This window comes from Aplysia californica, unplaced genomic scaffold, assembly GCF_000002075.1.
Source record: "Aplysia californica isolate F4 #8 unplaced genomic scaffold, AplCal3.0 scaffold00160, whole genome shotgun sequence".
Taxonomy (NCBI): Eukaryota; Metazoa; Mollusca; class Gastropoda; order Aplysiida; family Aplysiidae; genus Aplysia; species Aplysia californica.
In genome coordinates, this window is record NW_004797430.1 from 544,981 (window position 1) to 568,530 (window position 23,550).

General features: G+C 37.9%; 1 protein-coding gene across 1 annotated transcript in view; it reads left to right on the top strand.

Annotated features, from left to right (window-relative positions):
* Positions 1-22,635, top strand: part of LOC101856341 (organic cation transporter protein) — a gene marked incomplete in the record, with an annotated part of 70,232 nt that extends 47,597 nt beyond the window's left edge. Inside the window, 8 exon segments of the mRNA XM_005097655.3 lie at positions 2,283-2,386; positions 5,370-5,524; positions 7,901-8,069; positions 8,836-9,057; positions 11,155-11,381; positions 12,554-12,735; positions 14,001-14,146; positions 15,637-22,635. Of these exon segments, the coding sequence (XP_005097712.2) occupies positions 2,283-2,386; positions 5,370-5,524; positions 7,901-8,069; positions 8,836-9,057; positions 11,155-11,381; positions 12,554-12,735; positions 14,001-14,146; positions 15,637-15,697 (1,266 nt within the window).
* Between the last annotated feature and the right edge of the window lie 915 nt (positions 22,636-23,550).

The following is a 23,550-nucleotide window of genomic DNA, read 5'->3' on the forward strand; positions in this document are numbered from 1 at the left end:
CCCCATAAAAAGCGAAAAAGATGCAAACAACAACAACAACAACAACAGAAAAGAAAAACACCCCTCTTTCCTTTCCCCACGGCTCCTTTTGCAGATCAAAATCTCTCTGACAAGTCCCAACAAATTTTAATCCAGAAATTCACGGCGTAGTTGGGGTTTTGAAAACATAACTTGTGGATTGGTTATTCAGTGAAAAGAATATTGCTGGTCCCACTCACTATGTTTCACTTGGCATAGTGGAAAAAGGAAAGGGTGGAGTTGCGCAACTGGTGACATACTGGCGAAATAGGTTTGATCTCTAAAGGGGATAACAATTAGCACGTATGCCTTTGGTGGCTGTTGTGTTCTAGAATCAGCGACGTTCAGTTTTTCTTGTATTGTCCATAAATGGTAGTACAGTGGCGTCAATATTTGAGTCTGTTATATTATATTATTATGTCTTCGCTGCTGCAAGAAAATTTGATTTAGAAACATGGCGTTATTCTTTTTTTCTTGCAGCAACGACGATGTAATGTAGCTGATATTATGTTTGTTCTCGTCCATGTTGACTATGATACATCATGTTTATGTGTCAAAAGGTCAATGGGACTGCATCAACCCCAAGGGGAAAAAGGAGGGGTGAGGGGAGGGATAAGTCCACTAAATTGCCCCATATTCCTCGACGTACTTGCTATGTTCTTATTCTTGTCACGTGACTCTCTGGTCACGTTGTTTCGTACATCCGACATATCTTCTTATCTTCTGCTCTGTTGCTGTCCCATATTTCTGTTTTGGTTTTTTCCGAATTGTTTTCCTGGGGATTTTGTTTTTGTCTTGGTGCTTGGAGTCTTTGGTATCTCCGTATGATGCGTCCCATGGATTGAAAATGGCTACCAGCACGTTCAAGCTTTCTTCATGTTTGTCTGTTTGTTTGCGACTGTGTGAGTTGTGCGTACGTGTGTGTGTATAGGTGTACGTGTGTCCATTCGAAGCTGGCAGGCGTGGCGAAAGATCTCTAAGAGGCTGTGGAGAGATCAGTGTTTCTGGTACAGCTGTCGGTCTTTATTCTCTCACACACTACAGGGGGCCAACGATGGATATAAGGCCTTCATCATCATGTCTTGTAATTCTGACGACTTGTGATCTTTGTTTTGTACCTTTGCTCTTCGGCAAACGACGGGAAGGACGAGCTGCTGTCTTTCACTGGCTTGGATTTTCTTTTTTCGGTTTTATTTTTCCAACAAAAGTCTGCAGACTTCTTGTTCCTCAATCTAACGGGTATAATTGGGTTGTTGTTTTTGTTTGTTTTTTAACGAACTGCGCTGTTGGAGCTGAAATTCATGTATTTTCTTTATAATACACTTTAAATCATGTCTAAGCATCCTATTTGTACATCGTGTCTCGAATCAGCTTCCTGATACGGTCATGGCTTCATTGCATCACTGAATGTGGTCTTGTAATCATCAATATCATTTGCTTTCTTTCTGTTTGTTTGTTTTCTTATTTCTCTCTGCACCTCATCAGTCTTTCTCTTTCTCGCTCAATATGTCGTGTTTGATGATTCTGAATGTGAAATGACTTTTGTATTAGCTACGGTACTTGGAACATTCGTGGAAGTGCGGGCGAAACACGCGGAGACGAGCCGAGGATACTGTCTTATTCCGTGTGTCCATTGTCTTGTTGTTTTGTATTGGCTCGGGCTGGTGGCGTCTTCTGTGGTCATGGTTGACTCATCTGGTCTCAGAGCTCATGGCGTCGGAGATTCAGAGCAGTACACAGCGGCGAACGGATCAGTGAAGAGAACTCAAGGGCTGTTGGCATCCTGAATGAGAATACTGTGCAAAACTTACCACTTGTCGTTCCTACTTATCCAACAGTTCTCGTTCCTCCTCCCTCTAGCATGTCGTCGAGTAATAAAAACAACAACCCAAACAACAACACACATTAAAAACCCAAACACCAGTAAAGATTAATAGAGCATACACTTTCTGCCACCTTACCTTTCAAACCATGTCCAATTTACCACCAAAAAATATTAACACTCCCAACCCCCCAGACCGGGAAAAATCTGGGTTTATACTGCTTTTTTTTTCATTTAGAGGGATTAGAGAACATTTTATTTCCACCACTTCCTCCCATATAACACATCCTCCCTCCTTGTGGATTCAAAGACAAAGTAAGAAAAAAAAAAAAGAAAAGGAGAGAACCCACTCATCCAAGACCAGAGATGCATACCATGTGTGCCTGTGTAACTACTAACTTCGTGTTAGGTAGGATGCATAATTCAGCCATTTTCATCGCAGATGAATTTCGTATGTGACCGTGAAATTCTGAAATCTCACGCCATGATGACCATGATGAGCGGCCAGATGCTAGGCTGCCTGGTTCTGGGACCGATTGCGGATGTGTAAGTCACATAGCCTGCCTACACACCTCCAGAGGACATATTGTACACTGCGCCAGTCTCACGGCTTGGTGGCTTTCTTCATCAGGGTTCGGGCCTTCGGTCAACATGGTTTTTTACCTTACGCAGATTCCAGTGTCTTAGGGTGTTTTTTTTTTCTTCCTCTGTTTTTATTTCTCAGCATCAGGGAGAATTAGAATAATATTTATTTGCTTCCCTTGATGAACTTAGAACGATAGGCCTAATTCAAAAGATCGATGAAGATATCCAGCTGTTTAATACAAAAAGCAAAACAGCAAAGCTCAGGAGCTCGTCTTCAAAGTACATGTACATATTCCTTTATTGGACATTGTGGAATCAGACGTAGAGGAACAACAAGGTTGGGTTTTTTTTATCCTTGAAAAGTTACCCCAAGTTCTGGTTGTCATCAGCCAAGTTTTCTATCCAATCGTCGGAGATGCAAACGGTACAGATTTCCCTGCTTCTTCGAACTTTAAGTCAAGAAATGCAGAGATTCTACAGAAGTATTAATTCTCCTAGTCCACACCCACCCACCCCCCAAAAAAAATTGAATAGAAAAACCACAACTTGGGTTTATCCTCTTGTGACTTTTACTTTCTTGGCCGATTGTTGGGAAGTGGTCGTGCCACTGGTGACAGAAGCGGCTTTGGCTTTCTTTTATGAAGATTCCTCTTTTCTAGCTCACTTTTCCCTGAATAGAGAAAATAAAACAAGGAGAATAAGACCAGAGTGTGTGTTCTTTGGGTAGAGTGGTTAAACAGTAAGGTCGTTAAGACTCACCAAGCCTGCACATTTATAATGTGGTTTGGGGTTCGAAGTTGAATATGTAATCTGCCTTAGACAAGACTTTTTTTTCACACTTTGTTCAGTCTTTATCGAGTAGGTTTTCTCTTCAGTCCATTGCCTTCCTTTGTACTTCTTGCTCAGGCGTTTTCAGGGAATGGTTGGGGAGGGGGGGGGGGTGTGTCTCTGGTCACAGGTTTTATTTCATCACTAATGAGTCACTCAGAAACGTGATTAGTGATTGCCATGCAGTGTTTCGGTTTGCAAGTGGAATTAAGTGTTATATCAGATTTAGAACACAAGAATTTTTTCTTTTATTCTCGCAATATTACTTACACAATTTCTGTACACACTTTGTTCACGCTTTAGTGTAATATTTTGCTTGTGGGAAGGGTTCTGGTTTTTGGAATGAGGAGCTCAACCTCCTCCTATGTGTTCTTTGTTTGTCTCTTCATCTAATAATTAAGATGCTTCAAATCAGTTTGATCAAAACCTTAGGGAAAAAAAGACACCTTATCCCTCACTACCTGTGTTAATCCTCAAGATAGAACTTAAACAAGACTCTTTCCAAAGTACATGGAATTTTGCTCTTGACATTCAAGAAAAAAATTATAGGCTTTTGTTTTGTTTGTAGTTTTCTAAATGAGATAATGATAAGTTTTGTGTTTCATTTGGTGAAATGGCATAGACCTGTGTTGTGATCATATTATAAGCACTGCTGATCAGAGCATCGATAAAATAAGTAGAAAATTTATGCGTCGATATTATAAAAACTTTCCAACTTCGTGAATTCTTTCTTTGATGCAAACATTTTAACCTATGTCTCTCAAAGTACTTTACCGATATGATTTTACTGTGACAAGTTTCAAAAGATTTCTATTGTGAGGTAAAGTCTGTCATTTTCAGCAGTGTGTGCTCAAGTTCATGTATCTTTGTTCAGAGCTATAATTCATTTTCTTCTCTCCATCATCATTTGATGCCTCTCTTACTTCAATTTACTGTTCTGCCGTTTAACGGTTTTGTTTAGCTTTGATAGTCCAGTATCAAACAGTAAAGCTGCTTCCGAGCATTGTGTTTGATTCTCTTTCAAATACAACTTATACGTTTGTAGATGTCCAGCTCTGAGCATGATTACTCATAAAGCGAATCATGTGCATAATAATATATTATTATAACAGAGCAAAGTAACAAGAAAACTGAAGTTTATAATCGTGCCTAACCTGTTTTGCTTGCAGATTTTTGTCTTGTCTATAATCTTCTCATGTCATTAATTTTCGCATTTTTGGACAAATTATTATTTTTTTTTTCTTTTTGCAGCAAAAATTAACTTAAAATATCAAGGTGATATTTAACAAACTTACAACACCAATCCAACCACCATATGCACCAAATTTGCAGTGATAATGGCTCATGACCATACCCGCTAGTAGAGATCTGGTTTCTTTTCTGCTCTTTGCATTCAGTTTTTCTGTTTTGTCTCTTCCTGTGAAGTAAACAATTTCTATAGCCATATTATCCTACCATGGCACACAAACTAATACAGTAATACAGGGATCTGGCAAGCCGTTCCTGGGTTCGTTTTGTCTTTTTTTTGGAGTTGTTGGAGGTGTTTGTTTTGACGTTTGGATTGTTTTTTTCAGGAGGAGGGGAGGGATTGGGGGGCGGGGAGGGGGGAGAGAAAGAGAAGATGGTTACTTCTGAAAAATGTTTAAATATTCTTGATGAGAGCTGAGAAATTGTTTTGAAAAATGGGCATTGTTTGACAGTGTTTATTTTTGAAGAATATGATTTTGCTTTGACTATGAATTTCCATTTCTAGTGATTCTATTTGAGCGCATAGGTCTTAAATTTTTTTGGGGGGTTGCCCAACAAAGTGTAAATCTTGATTTTAATAAAACCTCTACAAATGTTTTCTTTTCGCTTACAAATGGTAAATGAACAGATGATATTATAAGAAAGCATGATATGATGAAGTGAATTGCTCTGAATGAATAGTTTTATTTTTCTGGAAAAGAGTATTCACCTTCAATTTTTCTTTTTGTAGGTCAGTCCTTTTCTACATTTGTTAATTATATACGTTCATATATAACAATAATACTTGAAATTTATCACACTCTTTCTTTGCTGCAAGCTCCTTTGTTCCTGCTCTTCACCCCGGCTGTTTGTGTCTCTCCTATGACAGGGTTGGACGTAAGAAGGCCATGATGAGTTCACTCGTAGTCCACCTGGCCGCCAGTCTGACCACCTACTTCTCGGTCAACATCTACATGCTGGGGGCATTGTACTTCATCAATGGAGCCGCCATGGCTTCAGCTTACACCTCCTCTTACACCCTGGGTAATGTCATCCTTTTTTTTTTGTTGTTGTGCTAGTTGTTGACGATTGCACATCTTACACGTCCTGCCATTTATTGTTAAGGAGGATCAGATGAGAATATAATTATTTTGTTTTAAAATGGAGACACAAAGGAATTAGTCGTCTTCAGCATCTCAATCTGTGCTATGTATAGTTTTAGCAAAATGTGGCTGAAATTCGATTGGATAAACAGTAACATAATATCATAATAATAATATTAATAATAATAATAATAATAAAAATAATAATTTATAACAATAATATTAATAATAATAATAATAATAATAATAATACTGATAATAATAATTGTAACAATAATAATAATTGCAGTTATATAGAACACATCCACACTTTACAGCATGCTCTATGTAATTTACAACATTACATTGATTATATGTCTTCCTTCAGTTTTCATAAGTTTTGTTAGGGATATAAAGGCTGGGATTATGTAACTTAAGGAGGTCATCAGATCAAGAAACATTTCTTTTTTACAACATGAGGTAAGAAACATTTGATAAAATATTCCTTTTTTAAAGATATGAAATGATACTGATCACAAAGCGCTATATTGCACAAAAGTAGGAAAGAAAGAAATTTTAAAAACATAATTTTTTTTACAGAATAAGGGAAGAAAAGGTAAGGTCACAAAACACTATTTTGAAAAAATAATAAGTTGAGAAATGTTTAGATCTCAAAGCATTGCTTTTTATTAAGTAATTTAGAAAAAGACAAATCACAAATTATTCTTATAAACAATATTAGTTAGAAAGTATTGCATAGCAAAGCTCATATCTTTGTATTGTTTAAGCATATTTGTGAGGCATTGTGATGGAATCAGGTTCTCGTCAAAATCATGAAATCGAAGAAACAGGCATTTTTCCGCCAGCCTAGTATGGCAGTTTTTATCAGATTTTTGTGCTTTTGCTCAACACCTCTTATGCCTGTATAACAACACATTTTCATTCGAATTTTACTGAAAGACACTGATTAAAGACACAAAATGTTTTAATTTTTCAGTTTTCAAGGGCTTTCAAGCTATTGAAGTTACATACCAAACTTTGATGCTTATTTTCTTGCCAAGTTTACTTTGTAACCAGCTACCCCTACCTCTTTCGATACTCTCTTCTCAACTTCTATGCAGGATAGATGGGTATTGTTTTAATTGTTTTCACCAAAAGCAAGGTAAATGAACAAGTTTTCTGGTAATACCAATAACTCCACTTGCCCCAAAAAATGATGAGCAACTGATTCCACCTCCACCTGACACATTTAATCTTGAAACAGGTACAACAATAACCAAATTACAAGATGAATTTATTCTTCTGACTTAATTAAACTTTGAATAAAGCAAACAGAAACACATGAAGATACAAATTATTTTCTTCTTGAAAAGAGCAAAATAAAAGGGAAAAAAAGAGATGGTGATGCCAACTGATAAATGGATACTTTTTTAAAATAAGTACATGAATTCTAAGATTCTTTCCAAGACGTCTATTACAGAGACGAACATTCCTGATTTTAACCCCTTCTCATGTCTCAGCAAGAAAAGAAGTGGTATGTTTTGGGTTTTATTGAATATCATGGAGGAAAGATATGCAAGTTTACAACTTATTTTTTCTTTTGCTTGTCTCCTCTCTGCTGTATTTTTCCTTTTCCTCAGTTTGTTACAACTGAATAAATTACCCCCCTCCCCCCCCCCCCTTGGTATGTAACGCAAATAGCTTGAGAGTCCTTGAAAACTGAAAATTTAAATATTTTGTGCTTTTAATCAACGTTTTTCAGTAAAATTAATACAAAAATGTGTTGCTTTAAGGCATAAAAGGTGTTGAGCAAAAGAACACAAATTTGGTAAAGACTGCCACACTGTCATCTATGCTCAGAAATGATGGAAAACTGTCTTTTCCATCGAACACCTCTTCTCACAAACAAAAACTAACATTTGTACAGTGCCTTTCCATCAAACAGCTTCCAGTGTCCTCACACTGACGGAGCAGGGGGTTGGCAAGTGCTCTGGTATGGTTTGCTCCTTCTTTACTATCAAACATCTATCATCCTTCTTATCTCTCTTCCTTTTTTTTGTTTGTTTGTTACTTGCTTGTAATACCTCCAATCTTCGGCACGTATGTGACCTGAATGTATTGCAAGGGCTGTAAAATGATTGTACGGCTCTTTTCGTCTACGCGCGCGGTCAATTTAGCTAAAGATGTTCTCAAGGTTGTCTTCATGCAGCTTCTTTCATGGTTAATTCTTTCTATGTTTGAAGCACAGATTCTGTCGTAAAACGCTTAGTAAAACAAAAATCCCACAAATGGAGACTGATGTGCTTACGGTACCATAACTTTTCCTTTATGTCCTCAGGAATGGAGCTGACTGGCCCTAGCTGGCGTCATGTCACTGGCATCGCTGTCACTGGTTTTTGGTCTCTGGGAATGCTGTGGGTGTGTTTCTTGGCCTTCTTGATCCGAGACTGGAAGCATCTACAGCTGGCTGCCTCTTGTCCCATCGTGCTCTTCGTACTGTACTTTTTGTAAGAACACTGTCGCCTTTTTGTTTCTTTATTTTACTAGGGAAGCTTATTTACTGATGTGCATGTCTATAGGTTGCTTAAAACAGCGTAAGTGTGTGTGTGTGTGTGTGTGTGTGTATGTGTGTGTGTGTGTGTGTCTGTGTGTGTGTGTGAGTGTGTGTGTGAGTGTGAGTGTGTGTGTGTGAGTGTATGTGTGTGTGTAAGTGTGTGTGAGTGTGTGTGTGTGAGTGTGTGTGTGTGTGTGAGTGAGTTTGTGAGTGTGTGTGTGAGTGTTTGTGTGAGTGAATGTGTGAGTGTGTATGTGGGAGTGTGTGTGAGTGAGTGTATGCAGGAGAGAGGAGTTGATGCCTCATTCAGTAAATATTAACTCATTGATGACTAGTTTTATCTGTACATGTAACCAGACGACGGTGATGGGTTACACGAATGCAGCAAGACCCAGTTTTTCTTCTAATGTTTACCTTTTGGTTTAGCCGTTTTGAAGGTTTTTTTTTACAGTGCTGCTAATAATTTCTCTGATTAATTGGGGCAACTCCAGGAACTGATTGTTGCTCTGTACTGTATAATAACTGTCATAACGAGTGAGTTAGAAACCACAATATTCTTATTTTTTCTTCTGCTTCTTTGCATTCTCACTCCTCAATCTCAAGCTTAAGGGTATTCGACTGCCGGTTCTTCAACCTGTAGTGCTACTGATTGTAACGCCTGTGACCGTTTTTCCTACTTACCACCACATTGCACTTACCTGTTGTTCTGCCCCCCACAGCCTCGTTCCTGAGTCTGCCCGTTGGCTGATCCGTCAGGGACGGTATTCCGAGGCGCAGGCAATCATCACCCGAGCTGCTACTACGAACAAAGTTGAAATCCCTGAGGAGATGGCGGTCAAAGAAATGGGCAAGGAGAATGGGAAGGCTCCCTCAGAGTCCATCTTCACACTGTTCAAGTATCCTAGAGTGCTTGTTCGTGCCTTGATCATGTTCTTCAACTGGCAAGTACAACTGATCTTTGTTATTTATCTTTTTTGAAGCTTGAATTATGTCAAAGGTGACTCTCTCTTCCTTTCAACAAGTTTTTTTTTGTGTTGTGATAAGACTCTTCATCATTGCATACAGAAGGCTTGGGTTCAATTCCCTTACTAGGAAGTCTTTTAATTATGTATGTGACACAGCACGGTAGAATCAGGTGCTCGTCACTTTTAGGGCATAGGGAGTTATTGATATCACATTAAGGCTTCTTTATTAGTCTTGCTTTTGATGGAAAGAATACTAAAGTAGAGATACACGCGATTGAAGGAGGGGTAGGGGTCGCCCGGTGTCAGAGGAAACATTATTGAGAAAATGGCCACCAAAGCTTGAGAGTCCTTTGGAAGTGCAACTTAACATCTTTTGTGCCTTGGGTCATCAAGGGTTTTCAGTAAAATTCACACAGAAATATGTTTTTGAATGGACGTAAAAGGTGTTGAGCTCTCCCCCCCCCCCCCCCCCCCCCCCCCCCCCGGAAAAAAAAATCTTTAAAATTTAATTGATAAAAATTGCTCAGCAGGCAAAAAGAATGTCTGTTTCTTCTACGATTCTATAATTTTGACGAGTGCTTGTTTTCACCCTGATGCTGTGGATATCCATCTGTCTGCTGTGATCTTGTGTAGCCCCCGTACCCCGTAAATGATTTGGATTGAGTTGCTGAGAGGGCTCTGTACCTCAATAAATATGGTGTTTACCTGCCAACCCAGAGGTCTGGAGTCAGATCCCAGCTAGCGATAGATTTTTTTGTCATGTGTTGTACATACACCACCTGATCCTATGGTAAGTTGGATTGAGCATCTAGTACGGTAAAAAATTTGTGGTGCAACTTTCTGTCAAATATTTCCTCAACTATCGAACATAAACTCTCCAACTTTTGCACAAGGACTTGTATTGATTGGTCATAACAGATCAATATTTTTATAAACACCTGTTAGTTGTATTCTCGAAAGTTCCTTAATAAGTAGGGCCTACTATAAAAAAAACCCAGTGGGTGGTTTCTTCATATTTTAAATGGTTTACACCTTGGACAATATGGCTTTTAAAAGCAAATTCCTCCTTATTTCTTATTGTGACACTTTGTTTATTGAACACTTGTTTTGGGAAAGTTTATTGCCCTCAGTGATGGAAAAATATGATTAAGTTAAGACAAATTGATACAAACTGCTGTACAAAATATGGGGGACATTGATTCACCCATTAAAGAGTTATTTGAGGATAAGTTGGGGCATGAATTTTTACTGAATTATTGTCTTCTCTGATTACAGTGAAATATTTTTGAGGTCCCCAGAAGAAGTTTTGCGCGTTAAAGATTCCTGAGAAGTTCTAAAATAAAAAAGAGTAGGCCTTTAGGGCTACCAACCAGGCAAAATTTAGAATTAAGTTATTACCACAACTGAAGCCACTCCAGTCAGTATGAATATTAAGAACACCAGTGAAAATGGCATGTCAGGCCGTCTGTCTTGCAAGGAATGATTCTACCTTCTTATTTTATGCTGATAAAATGACCATGTACGTAAAACTCGACAGCACTGTGAGATGAAGATTTTACTGAAACTTAGCAGGGATATGCAAAAGAAGAAGTGCCATTGCAAGCATGAAACAATACAATTAAAGTACTCTTGCTCCCTCTTTGTCAACGATAGTTTCTGTAGTCCGTATTTTTGAGAATAGAGTATGTTGTTCTCTTTTTCTGGGGAGGGGGGTGCGTTAATGTTGCTTTTTGTTGTTCTGGGTCACAAATTCTAGTCAAAAAAATGTGTTCAGAGTAGCCAAGAAGGTTTAATGGTGGTACTCTACTTAGTTTTAAGTAAATTGTATTAAGATGGTGATTTGACTACAAAGCATTGCTCAGTATTGATTTTTTTTAAACAAACGGATTCATTAATGGCACTGTGCTCAGTATAATAGTTTTTGCAAGCTAAATTTCGTAGGAAATTCCGATAGCAATGTATGCCAATTTGTACTATTCAAGCAAGTCAAGGTAAAAAGATTATGATATATCCAGGTTGTAGGAGTTTGCATTGACCAAACGACTGACCAAACTACCTCTCTTTGTCTCACAGGTTTGTATGTAGCCTGACTTACTATGGACTTGGTCTGAATGTGGGACAGTTGTCTGGCAACATTTTTGTCAACTTCTGTTTCTCGGCTGTGTTTGAGATTGCTGCCTATGCCATCATCATCTTTGCCTTGTCGAGATTCGGGAGAAAGTCCCTCTACTGTTCTTCCATTTTGTTGGGGGCTATAGCCTGTCTGCTTACAGTTCTGCCAGTTTTGTTTGCAGATTCATGTAAGTTTTTATTTCTTATAAGTTATATACAGTCTAGCACACACATAGCAAACATGCACACAGCAAGCACACACAAAGCAGAAATACACACATAGCCATAGCGAGCAGATGTTCAGGTTCCAAATTTTTTCTTTCGTATGTATTCTTCGTATTTAAAACGTGTACATTGCGAAAATGGTAGGTTACATAAAGAAAAGATTTCTGCAACCTGCTGATTTTGCTATGTACATGATAGTCTGTAGTGTGTTGATTTCATTGTAAAGAAGTCTAAGTATTTAGTACAGTGGATACAATTTTAATGTGTCATGTGCACTGTGCAGTGGGTTTAACTTTTTGGGCTGGAGAACATACTTCAGTGCACACCACCTTTACCTTCATGCACCCTGAATGCTCTCTTCATCCTGTGGTGGTATATATCTAGGGGTTGTCACTCAAGACCTGTTGTGCAGGGATACTGTAGGTTTCAGAGACCTTGGCTCCAAAGGGTTTAATTTTTTATTTCTTTTTGTCTCGTATCCTGATTTTGGTGCCAATACTTGTAGGTTACGTAAAATTGTGTTGACATGGTGATGATGATGATCGATCGATGATGATTATAATGAGGATGAGGATGATGATGATGATGATGATGATGATATTGATGATGATGATGATGATCCAAGAGTTTAACTGGTTCTTGGACACAGAGAATTCAACACACAATTCAGCAGCAGCTGTTAATTGTTATTGCCGTCTCATGAGTGCTTTCACAAACAAGGCACTACTCCTGTCATTAAAATGGCTTAAACTTTTAGAATTAAACTCTTTTTTTAATATCATGGGATAAACATTGTAAGGCGCATGGTTGGCCTGCGCTCTGTTGTGGTTTGCACCTTCTTTCCTATCAAACACATCCTTATCTCTCCTCTTTCTTTTTTTGTTTATTACTCTCTTGTAACATCTAATCCTTGGCACTTATTTGATCTAATTGTGTTGCACGTGCTGTAAAACGGTTGCTAAAACTACAAGCGTTGTTTGCCACCAGTTCTATTCTGCATTTTGACATAGTTTTACAGTTGCTTTAAACAAATTATGTCAGCCTCACGATGGTATTGCTTACAAAATTCTTCTTTCAACATCATGACGGTAATGTTTACAAATTTCTATTTTATTTTTTCCCCACTTTTCACCAGCTGCCATGTGGTCTGTGCGTCTACTGGCCATGGTTGGCAAGTTTGGAGTCTCTGGAGCTTTTGGCATTGCCTGGATGTTTACATCGGAGTTATTCCCGACTTCAATGAGGGCCAGCATCACTGGTTCCTGTTCTTTCTTTGCTCGCATTGGGGGTGTTGTGGCCACGTACATTGCTAATTTGGTACATATGATTTTATCTTACTCTGCAATAACAAGACTCAGCACCAAAAACTCAAGATCACATATATAGCCATGTCTTGCTGTTTTCTGAATACAAGGGGGGTAACAACAGAATGATTATTTGAGGATAAAAGTAAAGCGCTAGATTGATGGCAGGGTGTGAGTCTCCAACAAATGCCAAAGTGCAAAATGGTGTTTGTGGGAGTCTTATATCCAGCCATTGAGGTACAGACATATCAAAATGTTAAAGCATTTTCCTAATGGTTTCACTCAACTGCTACTTTGGTTCCAGATGTAGGCCAATGTGATTTCTTGTACTGGTACATGTTGATGCCATTTCTGAACTAGATAAGAAAGATGATCTGGATCTAGAGATTACTGTAAAATATGTTTACCAGATTGTGAGGTTAAGATCTGCGATATATGCCAGTATTGCAACGTGTAGGCATACGATACACCCCATCTTCCACCCTTGCTGCATGCAATGACTGACCATGCTCTTGGGGACACATTTGTTTTAAAATCAATTGTCGTTTTTTTTTTCACTTTATATAAATATATTATGTAAGAAAACAAATTGACCCCTCGGGGCGGTGCTACTGACTGAAGTGTCTTTAGGCCATTCCCAAAGGGGGAAATTAACCTGTTCTTTTGCACAGTAGAATTATAAATGGGCTGATTCATCGATGTCATGCTCATTACTGTGCCTGAACTGCAACAGGGAACTACTGCTTTTTCTTTCCTAATCCTCACTATCATAATTTTCTCTCTACTTATTTTGTATGTTTGTCCCACTTTTGTGACATCTATTTCTGGGGTCGGCACTTATATGACCTTATTGTGTTGCAAGTGCCGTAAAACTCTTACTAAAACTAAAACTATTTCTGGGGTACCTTGATAGTCAAAGCAGACATTGTGCTGTTGAAACTAGAGAGGTGAGCAGAGTAAGTCTGTTTCCCTGTAAGGACTTCTCTGTTGACTTCCCCCCCTTGGTGCTCGTATGACCAGATGCAGTTGCGAGCGCTGTAAAACCTCTACTAAAACAAACGAAGAAAACAAATTAACCCTTACTTAGGTTGTAATAAGTATTATGGAGTGTGGAACAAAAACAAAAAGGGGCTTATGATTTTTAAAAGCATTTTCATTGAAATGAAAGGTTGAGGGATGTGATGTTAACTGATAGCTTTCAGGTCCACTTTTTCTGTATATGTCTAGTGCAGATGAGAAGAGGACTGTGTCTTGATGCTCAAATTGTTGTTTCTGCAGACTACTGGAGGCCAACTGGGGCACATCATGCCTCAAATTGTGTTTGGGTCCATGGGCATAGTTGCTGGTTTATTCGCACTTCTGCTGCCAGAGACAAACAATCGGAAACTCCCAGAGTCTGTGAGGGAAGCTGTTAAGATTTCAAGGTCAGTCGTTGTCTCTTTTTTTCCCTCGTAGTATCTCTCCATCTACTTTTTTTAACATCCTGTTATCTTGCTTATCCGAATGGATCACTGATTGTTCTTTTGTATTTGGACCAAGTGAATTGACAGCAAAACAAAAAAAGGGAGTTGCAGTGCAACGATTTGGGTCAGCTTGATTGATTAATTGTGATGCTTAAAGAAAGTTTTGCAGCAAAAGATTTGAATTTTCCTTGGAAGTGATTTTTCAGTGTAACTATTTAATGAGTTTTGCAAAGTTTCTATGAAGTAACATTATAAAATTCTTTTTCTTGAGTCGTGGGTCACAGTTGAAAGTATAAAAAAAACTGATGCAGTTCCTGTTCAAAGAATGGCTCATGTAGATCAACACCTGTAGTATTTCTCACCCAGTAATCCAAAGAAAATGCACTCGAGTCTGGTGTTGAATCCTTTAGTAATCTTTGGAAAAATAATTGACATAAAGGGAGATCAGGAGCTGATATTAAGTCCTACGTCGGAAAGGTACAGGTTGCTTTCACATCTTTGAACAGGGTACTAAAACTCTGAACAAAGCTGAGGGTTTTGAACTCAAATGTGGTCAGTCTTGTTGTATGGATATGAGACATGAAGCACGTCTCTCTCATACTTGTATAAAGAGGATCCAAGTTGGGGGTTTTTTTCAATAAAGGTCTAATAAGATACTCGGATGAACGGAGGAAGTATTATGGAGAATAAGACAGAGCCCAGTCAGAGATGAACTGGGAAGAAGGAAGTGGCCATGGATTGGACATACCCTCAGGAGGCCAAGCAAGACAAATGAACAAGCTTTAAGATAATACCAATAACTCCACATGCCCTAAAACTGATGAGCGTCTGATTCCACCGCGTCGTGACACATATACGCCAAGAGGCTGATTTTGGACAGTGAAGACACTTCATGAATATTATTTTCCCATTAGTTCTTCCTTGGAGAATGTAGAGGCCAAACTGCTCAGGACACTTTACTCATACTGAAATGGGCTTTCCTGTATTAATTGAACATGATCTCAAGACCTGTTAGATTCTTACATGAGGAAGTTATTTTACTACACATATAAGTGTTTCCATGTTTCTGCTGGGATAGTATCTTTTAGTCAACCCAAGTTCACTGTGACAGGTTAGTCATAGCAGCCCTCCTCCTAAGTGATCTAAACTGTGTTGATGGGCTTATGAAACAGAAACATTGACAATCACTCACGGAACCTTATGTTACGTGTTATTGCCTACTAGGCATAATCCAATTAAAGCTGCAGCTTCTCCGATAAAGGTGAACTGAAGAAATGTGGACATTTGGTCAATGCTGTTTTGTCACCTGCTTCTGATTCGTCTTTTGTGTCTTGTTTTTTTACCTTATCTGTTCTTGGCTTAACATTTCGCCCAATTTAAGTAGCCCATTCAAATGAGCTGAGAAGATGGGAGATGTTACAAAAATATTTCTTCCGTTTTTCCATTTGCAGAGAGGTGGACCACGAGGCAGCAGAAGCTGGTGAGAGGAAGCCCATGACTGTTATTAGTTAAAAGCCTCCTCTGGGATTCAGCTGTCTACTTTTTCCATAAGAATTGACCAGGAAGGATGAGCCGAAGACAAAATTTTATTATAAATGACTATTGTTTTTATGTCTTTATGCAGTTAAATGATGAATGCTCCTCAAAGTGTGCTATGATTTGTCTGAGTAGTCAACATTTGTTTTATAACTCGTCTCAGCTACATGTCCTAATATAATATAAATTTGCTGATTGGGTACATATCATCTTTTCCCTGCATGCATTTAGAATTTTAACAATGGCATGCTCAAGAAATTCAGCTTGTCAAACAGGAAAAATGTAGGGTATTGACCCCCAGCTTTAACAGTGGTGGAGCTTTCACTTTCCAAGCTTATGTTATTCTTCTTTTGTATTTTCTTTAAAGAAATGTGACCCATTTTTTATGTTTTACTTCAAAATAAAGAGTCACTTCCCCTCCAAATTCCTACCTCATAACAACCCCCCCCCCCTGGCACAGGGCACAACAAACAGTCCAGACAGCAGAACAGTGTGGCTTTGAAATCCCGTCACACCCAGCTTATTCATAAGACCTAGCCCCTTTAGACTTTTTTTTTTTCCTAATCTTAAAAAATCACTGAACGGATGTCAATGACAACGAGAAAGCCATTGAAGCTGTGGAAGACTGGTTAGGGGCCCATTCTGGGTCTTTTTTTTTTTCACAAGGACTTTTGAAGGTCAAAGAGAGGTGGTAGAAATGTATTGCTCTGCATGGTGACTATGTGTACCAAGTATGTGTGCCAAGTTCCAGAGCTCTATCTTTATTCCTTCATATTTAGACTAAAGACTTCTTGAACCCCCCTCGTGTGTACCTTGTTTTCATGGTTCTTCCAGTAGGCCAATTATGGCTTCAGCCAGGAAAGGTTTAAAAAAAGATACCATGTCACACCAGTGTTCTAGAATCTAGAGATTTAGCAGCTTCAATGAAGAGGATGCAATAACTTGAGAAAGCTATATATGTTCACATTTATCCGCCTTCTTGCTGAAAAATGAAAACTTTCGACTTTGCTGTGGAAAGTGCACTCGAGTGCTCATCAGATTTGCTGTTTCAGCAGGTTTGTTTGTGATTCTGATTTTTGTATACTTTGTTTACAAATTCTGTGACAATGATATATATTCATAAGTGGTTTACTCTGGCGCTCATATGACCTTATGCAGTTGCGAGCGCGGTAAAACCCTCTACTATAAAAAAAAAAATGAAAAAAAAGTGGTTTACTTAATCATGACTTGTGGCTTTTCTTTTTCTTTGGTTTTTCCATACATGACAGTTTTTGAAAAAAACGTTGCTTAGATATTTTTTTGACTCTACATGATGCAGTAAAGAATTATAAAATGATCAATGTAGCTGCCAATGTCATTCACATTCTCCCCCAAAAAATTTGAGTGAATATATATTTCAGCAGTCAGTATTTTACAATTTCCTGTGCTTAGATGCAATTGTTGAAATAAGATTTCTGCTTTTTTTCTATAATTATTTTTTGTTGCAATGATCTTGTTGTGTCTTTTTACAATAGTTGCAAACTAATCTGTGCACTTTTGCATTCCACCTATTTGAGGTCTTACTCTGTTCACAATTTGATTGCGATAAATTTGATTTTATCTGTTTTTGGTGTAAAGCACAAACAAATTTGAATATTTTATTATGATGGATTTGTACACTTTTGTTAATAAAACACATTTTCCCTGGCATTTGCTTATAATCCTTTAGTTGTAATAGATTCTAGGAATAACTGCTTTTTTAGTATTTGCCACTGAGAAAAAATAATGTGCATGAAAGATGCATCTGAATGATATTTACTATGTTACTTCCATATTATGCTGTGTTCTTCTTTTATGGAAATTTCTGTGGCTCTGCTGAAAAGCTCGTCAAGAGCTATGCATGGAATATAATTGCTGCTGAATGCTCAAGCTCCGCTCGTTATGTTTATGAAATATCAGATGTAAACATTATATTCCGCTGTTGACTGCATACAGATATTTTCATCTCTATGAGACTCGAATCAAGTTTCTGTGGACACATGATCCATTTTGATCTCTGTGAGATATAGATTGAGGCACCAGTGACATTATAACGAACTACTGTCATCTCTTTGAGATGAAGGAGCAACTGCTGTGAGAGTGGACACCTTTATGTTTATCTCTATGAGATCTAGACAAGTCCTTTCAGGACTTTCCGGTTCACCTAGAATATTGGTTTCTGTCTGTGATCATTATTATGCTTGTTGCATAGTTTGTTTCTGAGATTAGTTGCAGTGGTGCACATTGTTCATATGATGTGTAGATATCAAGGGTTCAGACCCAGATATTAAGTAGTCTGAACGTTTTTTTTTCTCCTTCCATGATTTTTACACCACAGTCTGTCCGGTGCCTTGATGGTGGACCATGTGCATTATTTTAGCATTAGTGTCAATTATACTTAATGTGACATGAAGTTCCACAGTTATACATTTATTATTTTGTGTTCAAAGTAAGAAGGGTTGCTGTTACCTTTTGCTTTGTTATGTTTCTCTTTGAACAGTGCTTTTCGCACCCCTGAATCAGACAGCCCTTTTTGAGATTTTGTCAAAATTACTGCCCTTTCTTCCTTTACCTCAAATCTGTGTAGTCCTGCCAGAATGACTGAGAATGCCTTCTGTTTTCAAAGACGTGAAAATTTGATCATCGGATCAGTCTCATCCAGAGTACTGCTCCTCTTCTTTTTTTGTATGCACACTTACCTATGTTTAAGAAACATGATTGTCATTGATTCTTTGAAATTGTCTATTTAAGAAAACAAGTTTTTGCAGTTATCATGGGACTTCAAATAAATGTAACAACAAATGGGTTTTAAGGAATGGATACTTCATAATTGCTATATAAATGCAATATACTGTCAATCAATTATTATTTTGCATGTAACTTGTATGTAACTTTCCATTTGTAATCTTAACGATTAATATTTGAAAATGTCAGTTTTGATTTAGTTGATTACTGAGAAATGTTTTTTTAACCCTCCAAGTGTCCTATGATGTCGCAGCTGAAGTTTTTAGCATTTTAAAAATCGCTAAACCTTTCAACTTCTCAGATGAGCCTCTTTTCCTATTTCTATAGTACTTTCTGAAATTATATAGGTTTATGGCCTTTATTTTCTTGGTTTGCCTGTTCTCAAGTATTTTCCAACATAATATTATGCCTATGGTGAAGTATAATTTCCAATGACACTATGGGCTAATTGTTTCTGACACTTGAAGTTATAGTGACAGTTTCACAAAAAAACCTTGCAAGGTATCATGGTATCAAGGTATCACGAAGTGAGAGGTTAAGCTCTTTGCCAGTAGGCCCTAGAGAACATTGCTTAGCCCACAGGACACATCAATTACAATCAGTGCTTGAGACCATAATCATTTGTACTGTAAAATTGGGGCTATAAGCCGTGAATTTTTTTCCTCAGCTTTAAATCTTAGGCCTAACTCGTGGTTTTGGGAGCTGCTGGCCGTGGCTTACGAGCCTTAGAAACATATGGTCCAATAACTGACTGGTCAGTACTTTTTGTATCATATGTCATGTGTTTTATAATCTGCTGAGGCTTATAAACCAGTGTGGCTTATTTGAGAAAAAAGTTCAGATTTTAAAAAAACTTTAGTGGGTGCGGCTTATTATATACAGCCTAAACTTTATTGTATTCTGATAGTGCCAGGAAAATATTGCTAAAGTAACTCCTACTGAACATAAAGATGCCCATGTTTTAACTATCAGTGCAATGTTGGAGTACTTTTCATTCAATATATATAGGCCTGTAGGGCAGAAATGTTCATTTTTTGTTGTTGGGGAGGGGGGGGGGGTGTTATATTTTCCTGTTGTTTTCATCTTATCTTTACATCTTGAATTTCTGTCTTCTGGTCCTACTGTCACACAATAATGTGTACTCTGTGTTAAAAGAATATCAGTTGGATTGAAATGATTTTGTGTTTTCGATTTTGGTCTTGCTGTGTCTTTTTCTTTGTTTGTTTGTTTGTTTTTGTTTGTTTGTTTAAGCAACTGTTTAGAACTTTATCCTCAATGATAAGTCTGCTGCTTTTAAAGTTTCTCAATCACTTGACTTATCTGAAATTGTTGCTCTTGTAATCAAATCAGATGTGGCACTTTTTCATAATACATGTATGGTGTTCTACCGTATATTTTTATCTTTTGTTTGGAATTGCATTGACACCTATTGATATTTTGAAATGTCAATCTTCTATGCCTTTATGTTTGGATATAATCCTTTTAGTAGGCTAGCACGGTTCTTAATGAATGAAAATTATTATGCCCCATAACAAAAAGACAAAAAAAAATATTTATAAATTTTCTTTAAGCACAACGAAACATAAATTCTACTTATAAGAGCAGCACCATTTTTTTTTTTTTACTTTATTTTGTTATTAGTGTGTGATGTCAAGGGACATGACTCTTATCTTTACTGTGGGAACTAGATAATTAGGGGAGTAGCACGCCCTTGGATGACGTCAAGAGCTTAGCGCGAAAAATAGAGACATCGTCTGAGAGATTCACGGACACAGTCAGTCGAACTCAGGACCACGATGAGACAACACCTACTGACTCGGAAGTATTGGTAATAAAATTTTGTTTTCAACAATGCTTTTGTCACTGCAGGTTGGAATATTATAGAATCTTCTATGGATAGGGTGAATGTTTATGTAATTTTATCTGACACATCTTGACTTTTTTTTGGTAATACATAAAGTAGGCTAATTCATAGATATGAATACTGGTTTGGGCAATATGAAATCATTGGTTTCGGCTACTTGTCTCACCGGGACAATAAAGCATCATCTTATCTTATCCTATCTTATCTTAACTTACTGCACATCACCCACGTTCTTCACATCAAGGAGTTGAAAATGAAAACAAGATCTTTTGGGTAATTACTTTTGACAGTTTTGTTATTTACTATATTTGTGTAGAATGAAAATTTTTGAAGTTTTAATGTCTTTCAATCCTTTAAAAGTTGATTTTGAAGCTCTTTTGTTTAATTCTATTTTTTTACTTCAGATATTTTCATACAGCTCCTGTCAAGTTTTGAATATTTGAATGAAAAAAAGTGTGATATTCTTCAGTCCATGACATGTACAACTGCTTTTTTAATTGAGAGTTCTTGGCTGTTTTTTAAATATCTTTTTAAACCTCAAGACTGCTCTGAGTCTTGCCTGATATAATGTGTATATATGTATGTTTTGTATGTCAGCATTATGATATGAAAATTCTACTTATTTGCTACAGAAATGTTAACAACTTCCTTATTACTGCTTCCTGCACTTCTGCATTTAAGTTTATGATGCAGTACCTAAATTAAGTTATGAAAATCGTGCAGATGCTTGAAGAGGTTCTTGAGGAAATGCATTTGTTCAAAAAATGAGAAACTTAGAAAACCTGATATTTTGATTTGTGATTAATAATTTTGTTTGAAAAAATACTGAAGCCAAGCAGTACATAATCTTTAGTTACAGCACGTTTTGTGACCAACTTTTTAAAGCAGTTTAAATTATTAGAGATCTTGCAATTGTTCTAAAGGGTAATGAGAGGAATTTGAAATATTGGAGATTGGCTAGATAATCTGTTATGTCACGTAAGTGTGTGATGCATACCCCATGATCTCATCTGCTTTGAAGGAACAGCCCGCCGAAGAAAGAGTTAACATTTCTACCAATTGTGTATTAAGTTTTGCTTTTACATATTATGTCCCTGCCATGTCCGGTACCTCTTCAATCATCACCAGTGCATGCAAAAGACGTATGTTCGCTTCCTGAGTGAAAAAGTTATTTTATCTAGTATCTTCATTTGTCTACCACAATGCTGTATCCCTCTTAGACGAGTTGGCTGTGTGAGAGTGGTCTAATGCCTGTCAAAGGATCTGAATTATATCTAGGGAAGGGTGAGACACATACAGTCATAATTGACTGTTGAGACCATACATTACACATTTCATCTCACAGCATTAGCTCGTGAAGCTGGGCTCTACAGCTGTTGTTTATTTGAAGTTTTCTGAGAATTCTTTTGTTTAAGTCAGATGTTGGTATACTTGATGATTGCTTACACAAGTATTTGAAGTACAAAAGGTACTTGAAGTTTAGAGAATTTTCGAGACAGACAGACAGACAGACAGACAGACTGACAGGCAGGCAGGCAGGCAGGCAGGCAGGCAGGCAGGCAGGCAGGCAGGTGGATATACAGACAGATGGATCGGCAAAAAGAGAGAGGGTGAGACAGACACACGAACAGAGAAAAGAGAATGGAAAAAATGGTGGGGGGGGGGGGGGGGGGGACGGGAATCCTGTTGTTCAAATTTATTGCACTCTTTCTATCAGAGTCAGACCTTAATCAGACCTTACTTTATTTTTGGGGAAGTTTCTAAAGGACAATAAATTCTTGCCACGTGGTGATCGTTTGGATATTTGTAGCTTTAAAACAGAATGTTTCACCAGCCTTCAGATGTTTACCCTACTGATTTGGCTGGTTTCAAAAGTCAAATTCTCCCATTTGCTCTCAGTTCCTGAGCTCTGATCTATTCTTAGAGTTACTACCAACAACACAAAGACCTGATTGCAAATGCATCTACAATAGCATGATAAGTATTTTCATTTGTATGGTGATTTTCAGTCTCTTTCTCTCTCTTTTACTCTTTCTCGTTTTCTTTCGTGCCCCTCCCTCACCCACACGCACAGACACACACACACATTTGTAATCTTGGTTAAGTATTGATCTAATTTTGTTTTACTTCTACTTGTACAAGCTCTTAGTTGTTTTTGTTTTGCTTTGTTTTGTTTTGTTTTTCTTTAGTCTAAAATACTGCTGCACCAGCAGATCTTTACTTGCTCATGTAACATAACAATATTGTTATGGAGATTTGAAATAAAAAAATCTTTGAACAAATTCGATTTTTCGCACTGTTAGTGTTGTATTATTATTGTATCAGCCCCTATTATTTGTTTAGGTGATCGCAGTGCTTGAATGAGCCTCTGGCTGCGTTTTGATGACGGTAAAAGCTTATATACTCCCTTCTTAAATTAAGAATCGTCTTTCTCGTGCATGACGAAAGTGTTTGAGCGCGTGAAATCTGCAGCTTGCACTGCAGGCTGTGCTTCAAAGGAATCAGAGAATATTATAAGAGGGCTCTGGCGGTCTATAGGTTACGGTGTTCGCCTCTCATTCGACAAAGGTCCCGGGTTTGAATCCTGGTAGCGACCGAAAAATGTTCTTCTCTAAAATTGTCTCCTTTCACCTCCTTTCCTGCTCTCTAGCAATGTTCTGTCGTCTGCTTTCTCCACTTTCTTTCCCCACCCCCTCACCTCCTTTGCCCTCTCCTCTGGGCTCCTGACTCTTTCTGCAGCCTTTCTACTGCTACCCCTTGGCTCCTTCTAACTACTGTCTTTCAGCCACACCCCTGATCTTCTGGTAGGAAAGATCTACACCTAGCCTTCTCGGACAAGAGCGAAAAATCTCGGAAGTTTCGTGTGCAAGTTGCGCACGTTGAATGGTGGTCTAAAATCGACATGAGCAGACTTCGGCCGCCAACCGGGTAAAATTCAAAACGTCCTTCTACCAACTGGAAATGTTTGTTGTGTCCTGCGTGCTCTATGACCTTAATATTATACAGTTGCGAGCGCCGCAAAACACTTACCCCCCCCCCCCCCAAAAAAAAACGCATACCGTTCTGAGATGACGGTGAAGCGCCTGACCAGTACTCTACACACGATGAAATGATTATAATATATGAGGCAGCGTGGTGGAATCAGGCTCTCGTCAAAATAATCAAAGAGAAGAAACTTGCATTTTTCCGCAGGTTTGTGACT